At 61.7% G+C, this 15,734-nt stretch overlaps 1 protein-coding gene across 1 annotated transcript; it reads left to right on the forward strand.

Moving 5' to 3' along the window:
* Positions 1 to 9,544: 9,544 nt before the first annotated feature.
* Positions 9,545 to 13,597, forward strand: LOC132341283 (mucin-3A-like). Its single transcript, XM_059872682.1, has 3 exons — positions 9,545 to 9,652; positions 10,825 to 12,831; positions 13,249 to 13,597. Exons 1-3 carry the CDS (start codon positions 9,586 to 9,588, stop codon positions 13,509 to 13,511), a joined length of 2,337 nt encoding a protein of 778 aa, XP_059728665.1. The 5' UTR covers positions 9,545 to 9,585; the 3' UTR covers positions 13,512 to 13,597.
* The last annotated feature ends 2,137 nt before the right edge of the window (positions 13,598 to 15,734 follow it).

Raw genomic sequence — 15,734 nt, forward strand, 5'->3', positions numbered from 1 at the left:
GGGGTCCTGATCTTCTTGGTGGTCCTGGGCTTCTTGGGGGTCCTGGGCTTCTTGGGGTTCTGGGCACCTTGGGGGTTCTGGTCATCTTGGGGTCCTGGTTTTCTTGGGGGTCCTGGTCACTTTGGTGGTCCTGGACACCCTGGAGGTCCTGGTCACTTTGGTGGTCCTGGAGGTCCTGGTCACTTTGGTGGTCCTGGACACCCTGGACGTCCTCACCCACCCCATCCCACCCCACCGACCCCTTCTCCCCGTTGCCCCTCCAGCGTTCCCTGGGACCATCATGGCCGCCGTGGACATGGAGGTGACCCTCACCAACTTCAACTACTCCGAGGACCTGAAGGACCCCAACTCCGAGACCTTCCTCTCCTTCCAGAGCCTCTTCCGGCAGGAGGTGAGGACGTGGCCAGCCCAGTGTCCCCCCACGGCCACCGTGTCCCCTCAGGGGTGGCCACCGTGTCCCCTCAGATGTCACCAAGAGACCTTTTGCCCCTGCAGATCAAGAAGATCTATGGGACCATCCCTGGCTACGAGGGCGTGGAGATCACCAGCCTCAAGTAAGGGGGTCCCAAGGCTGGGGTGGGGTGGGGTTGGAGTGTCCCCAGCCCCTCCTCGTGACCTCCTGTGTCCCCTCCCCAAAGGTCCGGCAGCATCGTGGTGGGACACCAGGTGTTCTTCACCATGGCCCAGAGCAGCAACACCACGGAGGAGTTCCAGGAGACCACGGACGAGCTGGTGGAGAACCTCCGGGAGGTGGAGGCCAGCCAGGGCCAGTGCCAGCACAACACCTGTGGGTGACCCCCCAAAGCCCCCCCAGATCCTCCACGACCCCGGTGGGACCTCCCATGGAGGACCTCTGGGGCACCCAAGGGTGGTCTCTGATGTCTTCTCCTCCCACCCCAGCCGTGCTGTGCCTGGTGGTGGGGACAAACCCCGTGGTCAGCGACATGAGGGAGGTGATGGACCTGGATGGTGAGACTGGCATGGAGACCTCGACCACCCCATGGACCCTCCTGACCACCCCACCACCCCCTGACCACCTCATGGACCCTCCTGACCACCCCATGGACCCCTCTGACCACCCCACCACCCCCTGACCAACCCATGGACCCCTCTGACCATCTCATGGCCTTTCCTGACCACCCCATGGACCCCTCTGACCACCCCATGGTCCCTCCTGACCACCCCATGGACCCTTCTGACCACCCCACCACCCCCTGACCACCCCATGGACCCCTCTGACCACCCCATGGACCCTCCTGACCACCCCATGGACCCTCCTGACCACTCCATGGACCCTCCTGACCACCCCACCACCCCCTGACCACCCCATGGACCCCTCTGACCACCCCACCACCCCCTGACCACCCCATGGACCCCTCTGACCATCTCATGGCCTCTCCTGACCACCCCATGGACCCCTCTGACCACCCCACCACCCCCTGACCACCCCATGGACCCTCCTGACCACCCAACCACCACCCCCTGACCACCCCATGGACCCTCCTGACCAACCCATGGACCCCTCTGACCATCTCATGGCCTTTCCTGACCACCCCATGGACCCTTCTGACCACCCCACCACCCCCTGACCACCTCATGGACCCCTCTGACCATCTCATGGCCTCTCCTGACCACCCACTGTCCCCTCCTGACCACCCCATGGACCCTCCTGACCACCCCATGGACCCTCCTGACCACCCCACCACCCTCTGACCACCCCATGGACCCTCCTGACCACCCCACCACCCCCCTGACCACTCCATGGACCCTCCTGACCACCCCACCACCCCCTGACCACCCCATGGACCCCTCTGACCACCCCATGGACCCTCCTGACCACCCCATGGACCCTCCTGACCACCCCACCACCCCCTGACCACCCCATGGACCCCTCTGACCACCCCACCACCTCCTGACCACCCCACCACCCCCTGACCACCCACCACCTCCTGCCCCCACCCCTCACCCACCTTCACCCCCCTGATGTCCCCTCGTTGTCCCCACCCCTCCAGAGCTGTGCCACCAGCGAGCCCCCCCGGGCTACGGTGACTTCTTCTCGGCCGAGCTGACCTCGGGGGTCCTGCACTGCGTCACCTCCTGCACCCCCAACCGGCCCCAGAGCCTGGACTGCCACCACGGCCGCTGCCAGGTCACCCGCCAGGGACCGCGCTGCTTGTGAGTGCCACCACGGGCTCCTAGATGCCACCAAGGGCTCTCAAGGTCCACCAAGGGCTCCTAGATGCCACCAAGGGCTCTCAATGTCCACCAAGGGCTCCTAGATGCCACCAAGGGCTCCTAGATGCCACCAAGGGCTCTCAAGGTCCACCAAGGGCTCCTAGATGCCACCAAGGGCTCTCAATGTCCACCAAGGGGTCCTAGATGCCACCAAGGGCTCTCAATGTCCACCAAGGGGTCCTAGATGCCACCAAGGGCTCTCAATGTCCACCACGGGGTCACAGCGGCCACCAAGGGCTCTCAAGGTCCACCAAGGGCTCCTAGATGCCACCAAGGGCTCTCAATGTCCACCAAGGGGTCACAGCGGCCACCAAGGGGTCACAATGTCCACCAAGGGGTCCTAGATGCCACCAAGGGGTCTCAATGTCCACCACGGGGTCACAGCGGCCACCAAGGGGTCACAAGGGCCACCAAGGGCTCCTAGATGCCACCAAGGGCTCTCAATGTCCACCACGGGCTCCTAGATGCCACCAAGGGCTCTCAATGTCCGCCATGGGGTCACAGCGGCCACCAAGGGCTCTCAATGTCCACCAAGGGCTCCTAGATGCCACCAAGGGCTCTCAAGGTCCACCAAGGGCTCCTAGATGCCACCAAGGGCTCTCAATGTCCACCATGGGGTCACAGCGGCCACCAAGGGGTCACAATGTCCACCAAGGGCTCCTAGATGCCACCAAGGGCTCTCAATGTCCACCACGGGCTCCTAGATGCCACCAAGGGCTCTCAATGTCCACCACGGGCTCCTAGATGCCACCAAGGGGTCTCAATGTCCACCACGGGGTCACAGTGGCCACCAAGGGGTCTCAATGCCCACCATGGGCTCCTAGATGCCACCAAGGGCTCTCAATGTCCACCAAGGGGTCCTAGATGCCACCATGGGGTCTCAATGTCCACCATGGGGTCACAGCGGCCACCAAGGGGTCACAAGGGCCACCAAGGGGTCCTAGATGCCACCAAGGGCTCTCAAGGTCCACCAAGGGGTCCTAGAACACACCAAGGGCTCTCAATGTCCACCAAGTGCTCCTAGATGCCACCAAGGGCTCTCAATGTCCACCACGGGCTCCTAGATGCCACCAAGGGCTCTCAAGGTCCACCACGGGGTCACAGCGGCCACCAAGGGCTCTCAATGTCCACCAAGGGGTCCTAGATGCCACCAAGGGCTCTCAATGTCCACCAAGGGGTCCTAGATGCCACCAAGGGCTCTCAATGTCCACCATGGGCTCCTAGATGCCACCAAGGGGTCTCAATGTCCACCAAGGGCTCCTAGATGCCACCAAGGGCTCTCAAGGTCCACCAAGGGCTCCTAGATGCCACCAAGGGCTCTCAATGTCCGCCATGGGGTCACAGTGGCCACCACGGGGTCCTAGATCCCACCATGGGGTCACAACGGCCACCAAGAGGTCACAAGGGCCACCAAGGGGTCCTAGATGCCACCATGGGGTCTCAATGTCCACCATGGGGTCACAGTGGCCACCAAGAGGTCCCAACACCCATCGTGGCGTCCCAACAGCCATTGGGGGTCCCAATGTCCACCATGGGGTCCCACCACCCATCGGGGGGTCCCACCACCCATCGGGGGGTCCCACCACCCCCTGGGGGGGTCCCAACCCCTGCCGTGCTGTCCCCGGTGCCCCCACGGCTCTCTGCCCACCCCGGGGGGTCCCAGGGGTGCGGGTGGGGGGTGACCCCGAGGTGTGACCCCTGTCCCCTCCCCAGCTGCCCGGACCAGGAGCTGTTCTGGTACACGGGGGCCCAGTGCTCGGGCCGGGTCAGCAAGGTGGCCACCGGGCTGGGCGTGGCCGTGGCCCTGCTCTTCCTCACCTGCCTCATCCTCGTCCTGCTGCTGCTCTGCCGCCGGCACCGGCGCTACCGCAGGTACCGGCCCGGGGGGGGGGATCGGCACCGGGGGGGCTCCCGGTTTGGGGTCCCTGTTTGGGGAGGGGCTTCCAGTTTGGTGTCCCTGTTTGGGGAGGGGCTTCCAGTTTGGGGTACCTGTTTGGGGAGGGGCTTCCAGTTTGGGGTCCCTGTTTGGGGAGGGTCCCTGTTTGGGGGTCCCTGTTTGGGGAGGGGGCTCCTAGTTTGGGGTCCCTGTTTGGGGGGGGGCTTCCAGTTTGGGGTCCCTGTTTAAGGGGGCTCCCAGTTTGGGGAGGGGGCTTGGCACCGGGGGGCTCCCGGTTTGGGGTCCCTGTTTGGGGAGGGGGTTCCCAGTTTGGGAAGGGGGCTCCCAGTTTGGGGAGGGGGCTCGGCACCAGGGGGCTCCCGGTTTGGGGTCCCTGTTTGGGAAGGGGCTTCCAGTTTGGGGAGGGGGCTCGGCAACGGGGGGGGGTCTCCCAGTTTGGGCTCCCTGTTTGAGGGGGGCGGTCCCAGTTTGGGTTCTGCCTTGGGAGGGGTCTCCCAGTTTGGGTTCTGCCTTGGGAGGGGGCTCCCAGTTTGGGTTCTGCCTTGGGGGGGATTCCCAGTTTGGGTTCCTCATTTAGGGGGGGGGGGTTCCCAGTTCAGGTTCCTCATTTTGGGGGGAGTTTCCCAGTTTGGATTCCCCATTTCTGGGGGGGTTTCCAGTTCAGCTTCTGCCTTGGGAGGGGTCTCCCAGTTTGGATTCCCAGTTTTGGGGGGGTTCTCCCAGTTTGGGGGGGGTTCTCCCAGTTTGGATTTTGGGGGGATCTCCCAGTTTGGATTCCCAGTTTGGGGTGGTCTCCCAGTTTGGATTCCCAGTTTGAGGGGGCTCTCCCAGTTTGGATTCCCAGTTTTGGGGGGGTTCTCCCAGTTTGGGGGGGGGTCTCCCAGTTTGGATTTTGGGGGAATCTCCCAGTTTGGATTCCCAGTTTGGGGTGGTCTCCCAGTTTGGATTCCCAGTTTGGGCTGGTCTCCCAGTTTGGATTCCCAGTTTGGGGTGGTCTCCCAGTTTGAATCTCCAGTTTGGATTTTGGGGGGGGGGGGTCTCCCAATTCTCACCCCCTTTCCCCTCCCCCAGTGACCTCCCCCCCTATTTTGGGGGCTCTTGGTACGAGCTCGACGATTTCTCCTGGCCCCCCCCGCGCGGGGACGTCATCCCCAACCCGGGGGTCGCCCCCGACCGCCACCCCCAGCCCCAATTTGAGGACTCCGAGACCTGGACAAGACCCCCGAGCCCCCCCCGGGAGGGTCTGGGGGGTCCCCCCGCCTTCAGACCATCCTTGGAGCGAGTGGATCCCTTCCTCCAGGTACATACCTCCCTTCCAGGACCCAAAAAAGACCCTAAACCCACTTCCAGGACCCTAAAGGGATCCCAAACCCCTTCCAGGACCCTAAAGAGACCCCAAATCCCCTTCCAGGACCCTTAAGGGACCCCAAACCTCTTCCAGGACCCTTAAAGAACCCCAAATCCACTTCCAGGACCCAAAAGAGACCCCAAACCCCCTTCCAGGATCCTAAAGGAACATAAATCCACTTCCAGGACCCTAAAGGAACCTAAATCCACTTCCAGGACCCTAAAGGGATCCCAAACCCCTTCCAGGACCCTAAAGGAACCTAAATCTCCTTCCAGGACCCTAAAGGAACACCAAATCCCTTTCGAGGACTCTAAAGGGACCCCAAATCTCCTTCAAGGACCCTAAAGGGACCCCAAATCCCCTTCAAGGACCCAAAAGAGACCCCAAACCCCCTTTTAGGACCCTAAAGGAACCTAAATCCCCTTCAAGGACCTTAAAGGGACCCCAAATCCCTTCCAGGACCCTTAAGGGACCCCAAATCCCCTTCCAGGACCCTTAAGGGACCCCAAACCCCCTTCCAGGACCCTAAAGGGCCCCCCAGATTGCTTCCATGACCCCCCTCTCATCCTGTCCCCTCCCCCAGCTGAGGACCCCGAGGCCGAGGGTCACCCCTGACCTGTGACCCCCCCGTGGGACCTCCTGGAGAGCCACGAGGGGACCCCGACCCCAACGAGGGGACCCCAACCCCAACGAGGGGACATCGACCTGGACCAGGGGACATCGACCCCAGTGAGGGGACCCCGACCCCAATGAGGGGACCCCAGCCCCAATGAGGGGACATCCACCTGGACGACGAGACCCCAACCCCAGTGAGAGGACCCCGACCTGGACGAGGAGACCCCGACCCCAACGAGGGGACCCCGACCCCAATGAGGGGACATCGACCTGGACCAGGAGACCCCGACCCCAATGAGGGGACCCCGACCCCAATGAGGGGACCCCAGCCCCAATGAGGGGACATCGACCTGGACCAGGGGACATCGACCCCAGTGAGGGGACATCGACCTGGACGAGGAGACCCCGACCCCAATGAGGGAACCCCAACACCAATGAGGGGACATCAACCTGGACCAGGAGACCCCAACCCCAATAGGAGACCCCGACCCCAATGAGGGAACCCCAACCCCAGTGAGGGGACATCGACCCGGACTAGAAGACCCCAACCCCAACAGGAGACCCCGACCCCAATGAGGGGACCCTGACCCCAATGAGGGGACACCGACCTGGACCAGGAGACCCCGACCCCAATGAGGGGACCCCAACCCCAATAATGGGACATCGACCCGGACCAGAAGACCCCAACCCAAATGAGGGGACTTTGACGTGGACCAGGAGACCCCAAACCCCAAGAGCGACCCCCAAACCCACGTGAGAGTCGGGACCTGCTCCCAGTAGCTCCCAGTAACTCCCAGTTTGCTCTGGCGTGCGGGACGCGCCAGGAGCCCCTCGGGGTTGGGGTTTGGGGGGATTTTGGGGGGATTTTGGGGGGATTTTGGGGGGATTTTGGGGATTTCTGTGGCGTTTGGGGGAGGGAACCCCTCAATATTTATTTATTTGAGGTGATGAAGCCCCACCCCTCCCCCCCCCCACCGGGCAGAGCCTGGAGGGTCCCAGGGGGGATTGAAGCCCCCCCAAAAAACCCTTTTGGGGAGGGGGAGGTGCAGGAGCCCCGCCCCCTTTTCCTGCCCCTCCCCCTGTATTTATTTATATCAGTAATCAATGTATTGATAATAAAGAATCGATTTCTTGGTTTAATTTGTGTGAATTTCCTCGGTTTTTTGGGAGGGGGGTGCCACGTGACTGGGAGGCACTGGGAGATACTGGGAGAGACTGGGAGACACTGGGAGATACTGGGAGGCACTGGGAGGCACTGGGAGAGACTGGGAGAGACTGGGAGGTACTGGGAGAGACTGGGAGGAACTGGGAGGAACTGGGAGAGACTGGGAGGAGGTGGCACCCAGAACAAACTGGGACATACTGGGACTTACTGGGAAACACTGGGGACATCCCAGGAAGGTGAGACCACCCAACAACCGCCCCCTCCCCCACCCAAACACCCCAAATCCCACCGGGGACCCCCCAGGGGACACCCCAAAACCCCCTCCCCACCCCAAAACCCCCTCCCCTGGCTGGGAGGGGACGCGTGGCCGTCACCCCACCGTGACTCAACCCAACCAAACCCAACCCAACCCAACCCAACCCAACTCAACCCAACCCAACCCAACCCAACCCAACTCAACTCAACCCAACTCAACCCAACCCAACCCAACCCAACCCAACCCAACCCAACTCAACCCAACTCAACCCAACCCAACCCAACCCGACCCAACCCAACCCAACTCAACCCAACCCAACTCAACCCAACTCAACCCAACCCAACTCAACTCAACTCAACCCAACCCAACCCAACCCAACTCAACCCAACCCAACTCAACCCAACCCAACCCAACTCAACCCAACTCAACCCAACCCAACTCAACCCAACTCAACCCAACCCAACCCAACTCAACCCAACTCAACCCAGCCCAACCCAACTCAACTCAACTCAACCCAACCCAACCCAACCCAACCCAACTCAACCCAACCCAACCCAACTCAACCCAACCCAACCCAACCCAACCCAACCCAACTCAACCCAACTCAACTCAACCCAACCCAACTCAACCCAACCCAACCCAACTCATCTCAACCCGACCCAACCCAACCCAACTCAACCCAACCCAACTCAACCCAACTCAACCCAACCCAACCCAACTCAACTCAACTCAACCCAACCCAACCCAAATCAACCCAACTCAACCCAACCCAACCCAACTCATCTCAACCCAACTCAACCCAACTCAACCCAACTCAACCCAACCCAACCCAACCCAACCCAACTCAACCCAACCCAACCCAACTCAACCCAACTCAACCCAACTCAACCCAACCCAACCCAACTCAACTCAACCCAACCCAACTCAACCCAACCCAACCCAACCCAACTCAACCCAACCCAACTCAACCCAACCCAACCCAACTCAACCCAACTCAACCCAACCCAACTCAACCCAACTCAACCCAACCCAACCCAACTCAACCCAACTCAACCCAGCCCAACCCAACTCAACTCAACTCAACCCAACCCAACCCAACCCAACCCAACTCAACCCAACCCAACCCAACTCAACCCAACCCAACCCAACCCAACCCAACCCAACTCAACCCAACTCAACTCAACCCAACCCAACTCAACCCAACCCAACCCAACTCATCTCAACCCGACCCAACCCAACCCAACTCAACCCAACCCAACTCAACCCAACTCAACCCAACCCAACCCAACTCAACTCAACTCAACCCAACCCAACCCAAATCAACCCAACTCAACCCAACTCAACCCAACCCAACCCAACTCATCTCAACCCAACTCAACCCAACTCAACCCAACTCAACCCAACCCAACCCAACCCAACCCAACTCAACCCAACCCAACCCAACTCAACCCAACTCAACCCAACTCAACCCAACCCAACCCAACTCAACTCAACCCAACCCAACTCAACCCAACCCAACCCAACTCAACCCAACTCAACCCAACCCAACCCAACCAAACTCATCTCAACCCAACTCAACCCAACCCTACTCAACCCAACTCAACCCAACCCAACTCATCTCAACCCAGCCCAACCCAGCCCAACCCAACCCAACCCAACCAACCCAACCCAACCCAACCCAATCCAAGCTCCCCCCCGGTCCCGGCTCCAGCACCTCCAGGACTTTGGGGACGCCGGCCCCGCCCAGGGGCGGTGCCCACCCCCAGCTCCCTCCTTATCTTATCAGCAACCCCGGCGCCAGGGCTGGGCCCGGCCCTTTGGAATTCCCTGGGGAATGTCCCGGCTCTTCTCACGCCCCTTTTTGTGGCTTTTTTTTTTTTTTAACAATTAATTAATTAATTGTTTTTTATTATTTCCCGGGCTCCAGGCGTGTTGATAACAATGGGTGACTCAGGGGATTGTTTGCCGGCGCTGCCCAACCTTGCGGTCGGTGACCGGCACAGCCTCGGGCCACAAAGTCCCCGTGGCCACCGGAGCCGGCTCAGTCGCTGCTCCAGGACCGGCCGAGGATGGAGTTGGGTGGCAGCGCCTTCATCCTCATCTTCCTCCTCTTTGTCCCCTCGGGGGCTCTGTCAGGTGAGTTGGGGGTGAGGTGGAGGCCGGTCCGTGCTGCCACCTCCAGGATTCTCTCTTTTGGGAATTTTTGGGGGATTTTGGCTCTTTTTGGGGATTCCTGGCAATGAGCTTGGACATTTTGGGGGGCCACCAGGGTTGTCCCTGTGTCCCCTCCCCTCTTCCCATCTTGGCATGGGGGGTTCTGGTCCTCAAGGGGAAGATTTTGGGGGGTGGGGGGTGGGTCACACCCCGATGTCCCCTCCCGGGATTTTGGGCCCCCTCCCGAGGGTGTTGGGTGGGGGGACATGGATCCAGGGGATCGGGTGGGGCAGGAGCAGGGATGGACCCCCAGGTGCCACTCCCAGTTTGGGGACAGACTTTTGTGTCCCTCCTCCAGTTTGGGGACAGAATCCCAGTTCCCTTTCCCAGTTTGGGGACAGACTCCCAGTTCCCTTTCCCAGTTTGGGGACAGACTTTTGTGTCCCTTCTCCAGTTTGGGGACAGACTCCCAGTTTGGGGACAGACTTTTGTGTCCCTTTCCCAGTTTGGGGACAGATTCCCATTTCCCTTTCCCAGTTTGGGGACAAAACTTTGTGTCCCTTCTCCAGTTTGGGGACAGACTTTTGTGTCCCTTTCCCAGACTGGGGACAGACTTTTGTGTCCCTCCTCCAGTTTGGGGACAGACTTTTGTGTCCCTTTCCCAGTTTGGGGACAGACTCCCAGTTCCCTTTCCCAGTTTGGGGACAGAATCCCAGTTCCCTTTCCCAGTTTGGGGACAGACTTTTGTGTCCCTTTCCCAGTTTGGTGACAAAACCTTGTGTCCCTTCTCCATGTTGGGGACAGACTTTTGTGTCCCATTCCCAGTTTGGGGACAGATTCCCATTTCCCTTTCCCAGTTTGGGGACAAAACCTTGTGTCCCTTCTCCAGTTTGGGGACAGACTTTTGTGTCCCTTTCCCAGACTGGGGACAGACTTTTGTGTCCCTCCTCCAGTTTGGGGACAGACTTTTGTGTCCCTTTCCCAGTTTAGGGACAGACTTCCAGTTCCCTTTCCCAGTTTGGGGACAGACTTTTGTGTCCCTCCTCCAGTTTGGGGACAACCCCAGCCCTCTGCCCCAATTTGGGGACAGCCCCCTCCCCAATTTGGGGACATCCCCATTCCCATCCCACCCCACAACCTCCTGTCCCTTGCAGCCTCCTGCGCCAACGGTGGCACCGTGGTTGGGGACACCTGCGCTTGTCCCCCCGGCCACTCCGGCCCCCTCTGCGAGACCCCCGACCCCGCCAGCGCCTGCCGCAACGGTGGCACCGCCGTGGGGACAACCTGCTACTGTCCCCCGGGGTTTGGGGGACCCCGGTGCCAGCGCCATGACCCCGCCAGCGCCTGCCACAACGGGGCCACCGCCTTTGGGACAAGGTGCGTGTGCCCGCCCGGCTTCCGCGGGGACACCTGCCAGGAGCTGGAGGAGCTCGGGCCGTGCCTCAACGGTGGCACCTTGGAGAAGGGGACGTGCCGGTGTCCCCCCACGGCTTGGGGACCTCGGTGCGAGTGCACCTGGACAGGCCCGACCACGGCGGCGGGGAGGGGGTTGTACGTCAATGACACGGCGGGGACGAGCGGCACGGTGACGGCCACCACCGCGGGAGGGGACACCGCGGATGCGCCATCGGTGAGGAGGGCCAGGAATGTCACGGCCAGGCCTGTGGAGGGCAATGCCACCACCGTGGGAAGTGGCATTGTGGTCATCACCGCTGGTGGCGTTGTGGGAAGGAACGTCACTGTCACCGCTGTGGTCAGTGCCAGCACGGTCACTCACGGGGTGGCCAGCACGGACCATGACGTGGTGACCACCACAGAGAGGGACACAACGGTCTACAGTGGCACTGACCATGACGTGGTGACCACCACAGAGAGGGACACAACTGTCTACGGTGGCACTGACCATGACGTGGTGACCACCACGGAGAGGGACACAACCATCTATGGTGGCACCGACCATGACGTGGTGACCACCACAGAAAGGGACACAACGGTCTACAGTGGCACTGACCATGACGTGGTGACCACCACAGAGAGGGACACAAACATCTATGGTGGCACCGACCATGACGTGGTGACCACCACAGAGAGGGACACAACGATCTATGGTGGCATTGACCATGGCGTGGTGACCACCACGGAGAGGGACACAACCATCTATGGTGACACAGACCGTGATGTGGTGACCACCACGGAGAGGGACACAACGATCTATGGTGGCATTGACCATGACGTGGTGACCACCACAGAGAGGGACACAACGATCTATGGTGGCATTGACCATGACGTGGTGACCACCACAGAAAGGGCCACCAGGGTCAGGGCAAGTGTCCCCTTGGCCACCACCACAGGGGGGAACACCACGCCGATGCTGCCAGAGGGCCGCGTAACAAATGTCACGTCCTCACACCTGAGGAATGCCACCAGGGCCACCACCGTGGAGGGTGAGGCCACAGCCGTGGACGGTGACACCACGGTCACTCGGTCAAACCTCGTGGGAGGTGACACCACGGCCATGGAGGGTGACACCGAGGCCACCCCCATGGAGGGTGACACAGAGGCCACACCAGTGGCCACCACGGTAAACAACACCAAGGCCACCACAGTGGAAAGTGACACCGTGACGGTGCCACCAGGACACCTGGGAAGCCACAACAAGGCCACCACCAGGGTGAGGAACACCACGGCCATGGGGAACAACACCAGGGCCACCACCTTGAAAGGTGACACCAGTGTGACCACCGTGGAGGGCCACACCAGGGCCATGGAGAACAGCACCAGGGCCACCATCACGGAGAGTGACACCGGGGCCACCAGCTTGGAAAGTGACACCACGGCCACCAGCCTGGAAAGTGACACCACGGCCACCAGCCTGGAAAGTGACACCGGGGCCACCACCCTGGAGAGCCACACCCTGTCCACCCTCTCAGTCGTCCCTGCCGACGTCACCTCGACACCAGCCCCGCCCAATGCCACCGGCACCGTCCTGGATGTCACCGAGAGCCCGCCCAACGTCACCGAAGCCACCAGGGCGCTGTCCCACGTCTCTGCCGGGACCACCGGGGACTTTTTGACCACCTCCACTGTCCCCCCCACGGCCACCAGGGCCACCATGGCCACCATCTGCCTCTACCTGCCACATGGCGCCAGCCCCCCGGCCAGTGCGTGTCCTGGGGGGTCACTGGGGTGGGGTGGGGTCTCCTCTCTGGGGTCAGGAGTGGGGTGGGGTCTCCTTCCTGAGGGTCTCCTGGGGTGGGGAGGAAGAGGAGGAGGATGGAGGTTCTGGGGTGTCTTGGGGTGGGGGTCTCCTTCCCAGGGGTCTCTTGTGGTCAAGGTGAGGAAGAAGAGGAGGATGGAGGTTCTGGGGTCTCCTGGGGTGGGGGTCCTCCTTCCTGAGGGTCTCCTGGGGTGGGGAGGAAGACGAGGATGGAGGTTCTGGGTGTCTTGGGGTGGGGGGTCTCCTTCCCATGGAACTCCTGGGGTGGGGGGTCTCCTTCTCAAGGGTCTCCTCCAATATGGATGAATGAAAGACCCCCCCCACCAGTGTCCCCTCACCATGTCCTTGTCCCCAATCCCAGTCGTGTGCCGCAACGGCGGCGTGGCCAACCGGACCCACTGCCTGTGCCCCCCCGGCTACTCCGGCCCCACCTGCGAGACCCCCGACCCCGCTGACCGCTGCGCCGGCGGCAGCACGGCCGTGGGTGACCGCTGCATCTGCCCCCCCGGCCGGACCGGACCTCGCTGTGCCACCCCCGACCCGGCCACCGCCTGTCGCCACGGTGGCACCGCCGTGGGCACCGAGTGCTACTGCCCCCCCCGGTTACTCCGGACCCCGCTGTGAAGACCCCAGACCCACCACGGTCCCCACGGTGAGGACGCCGCGCCGGACCAGGGCGACGCCACGAAGCACCAGGAGAACCACGACCACCACCGTGCCCACCACCAGAGGTTGGTGGCTCTGCCTGGGGTGGGGAGACCCCCCTCGACCACCCCAAAATCCGTGGGGTTTTGGGGGTGTTGCCCCCCCACCACCACAGCAGGAGGGGTGTGGCACCAGGAATTGGGGATTTTGTGGTTTTCACCCCAAAATTGTGGGGGCAATGATGGTGGAGACAACGTGGTGGAACTGGGATGGTGGCTCTGCCTGGGGTGGGAAGACCCCCCACCCAAAATCCGTGGGGATTTTGGGGGTGTTGCCCCCCACCACCACAGCAGGAGGGGTGTGGCACCAGGAATTGGGGATTTTGTGGTTTTCACCCCAAAATTGTGGGGCAATAATGGTGGAACTGGGATGGTGGCTCTGCCTGGGGTGGGAAGACCCCCCCTCACAAACCCACGGGTATTTTGGGGAGGGGGACGCCCCACCTAGGAGGACACCCCAAGGATGGGTGTGGTGGTGACACCAGGAATTGAGGTTTTTGTGGTTTTCTCCCCAAAATTGGGGGTGCGGTGATGGTGGGGCCAACTGGGTGGAACTGGGAGGGGGGAACTGGGGGTGGCGATGACCTCATTGGGGTCCCCAAGTCCTCGTGTCACCCCCAGACCCCTGCCTGAACGGGGGGCTCTGGGTGGGCACCACGTGTCTGTGCCCCCCCAACATGGACGGCCCCCGCTGCGAGTTCGGCGCCAGCACCATCAACCTGACGGCAGGTAAAGGCGGGGAGGGGGACACCCCCACCTGTGACCCCCCTGTCCCCTCCGAGGTGTCCCCGTGTCACAGACACGTCTGTCCCCGCAGAGCTGGGTCCCTTCGTGACGATGATGGCGCGTGTCACCAACCGGGACTTCTCGGAGGACATGAGGGACACCTCGTCCCCCGGGCACCGGCGCTTCGCCGAGGAGTTCAGCCGGACGGTGAGACCCCAGGGGTGGGGTGTCCTGAGTGTGGGGACAGCTCGAGGGACCCCCGGCATCACCCCAAGGGTCCATCCCAAGGGTCCATCCCAAGTGTCCACCCCAAGGGTCCATCCCAAGTGTCCATCCCAAGTGTCCATCCCAAGTGTCCATCCAAAGTGTCCACCCCGGGTGTCCATCCCAAGGGTCCATCCCAAGGGTTTATCCAGAGGGTCCATCCCAAGGGTCCATCCCAATTGTCCATCCCAAGGGTCCATCCCAATTGTCCATCCCAAGGGTCCATCCCAAGTGTCCATCCCAAGGGTCCACCCCGAGTGTCCATCCCAAGTGTCCACCTCAAGTGTCCACCCCGAATGTCCATCCCGAGTGTCCATCCAAAGGGTCCATCCTGAGTGTCCACCCCAAGTGTCCATCCCAAGTGTCCATCCCAAGGAACCATCCCAAGGGTCCATCCCAAATGTCCACCCCAAGTGTCCATCCCAAGGGTCCATCCCAAGTGTCCATCCCAAGGGTCCATCCCAAGGGTCCATCCCGAGTGTCCACCCCAAGTGTCCACCCCAAGTGTCCATCCCGAGTGTCCACCCCAAGGGTCCATCCCAAGGGTCCATCCCGAGTGTCCACCCCGGGTGTCCATCCCAAATGTCCATCCCAAGTGTCCATCCCAAGTGTCCATCCCAAGTGTCCATCCCAAGGGTCCATCCCAAGGGTCCATCCCGAGTGTCCACCCCAAGTGTCCACCCCAAGTGTCCATCCCGAGTGTCCACCCCAAGTGTCCATCCCAAATGTCCATCCCAAGGGTACATCCCAAGGGTCCATCCCAAATGTCCACCCCAAGTGTCCATCCCAAGGGTCCATCCCAAGGGTCCATCCCAAGTGTCCATCCCAAGTGTCCATCCCAAGGGACCCCCAGGATCACCCCAAGATTCCACCACGAGGACCCTCAGGACCACCCCAAGGGGACATTAGGGACCCTCAGCACCACCCTAAGGGATCTCCAGGACCATCCCAAAAGACCCCAGGACCACCCCAAGGGACCCTTGGAACCATCCCAAGAGGCCCCCAGGACCATCCTGAGGGACCATCCCAAAGGACCCCTGGGGTTCCACCCAAGGGACCACCTGAGACCCCCCCAGGTGACCCGTGTCCCTCTGTCCCCAGATGGATGGGATCTACCGGAACGTCTCTGGCTACCGCGGGGTCCAGGTCCTGA

This window comes from Haemorhous mexicanus, chromosome 37 (genome assembly GCF_027477595.1).
Source record: "Haemorhous mexicanus isolate bHaeMex1 chromosome 37, bHaeMex1.pri, whole genome shotgun sequence".
In the NCBI taxonomy this organism is placed as follows: Eukaryota; Metazoa; Chordata; class Aves; order Passeriformes; family Fringillidae; genus Haemorhous; species Haemorhous mexicanus.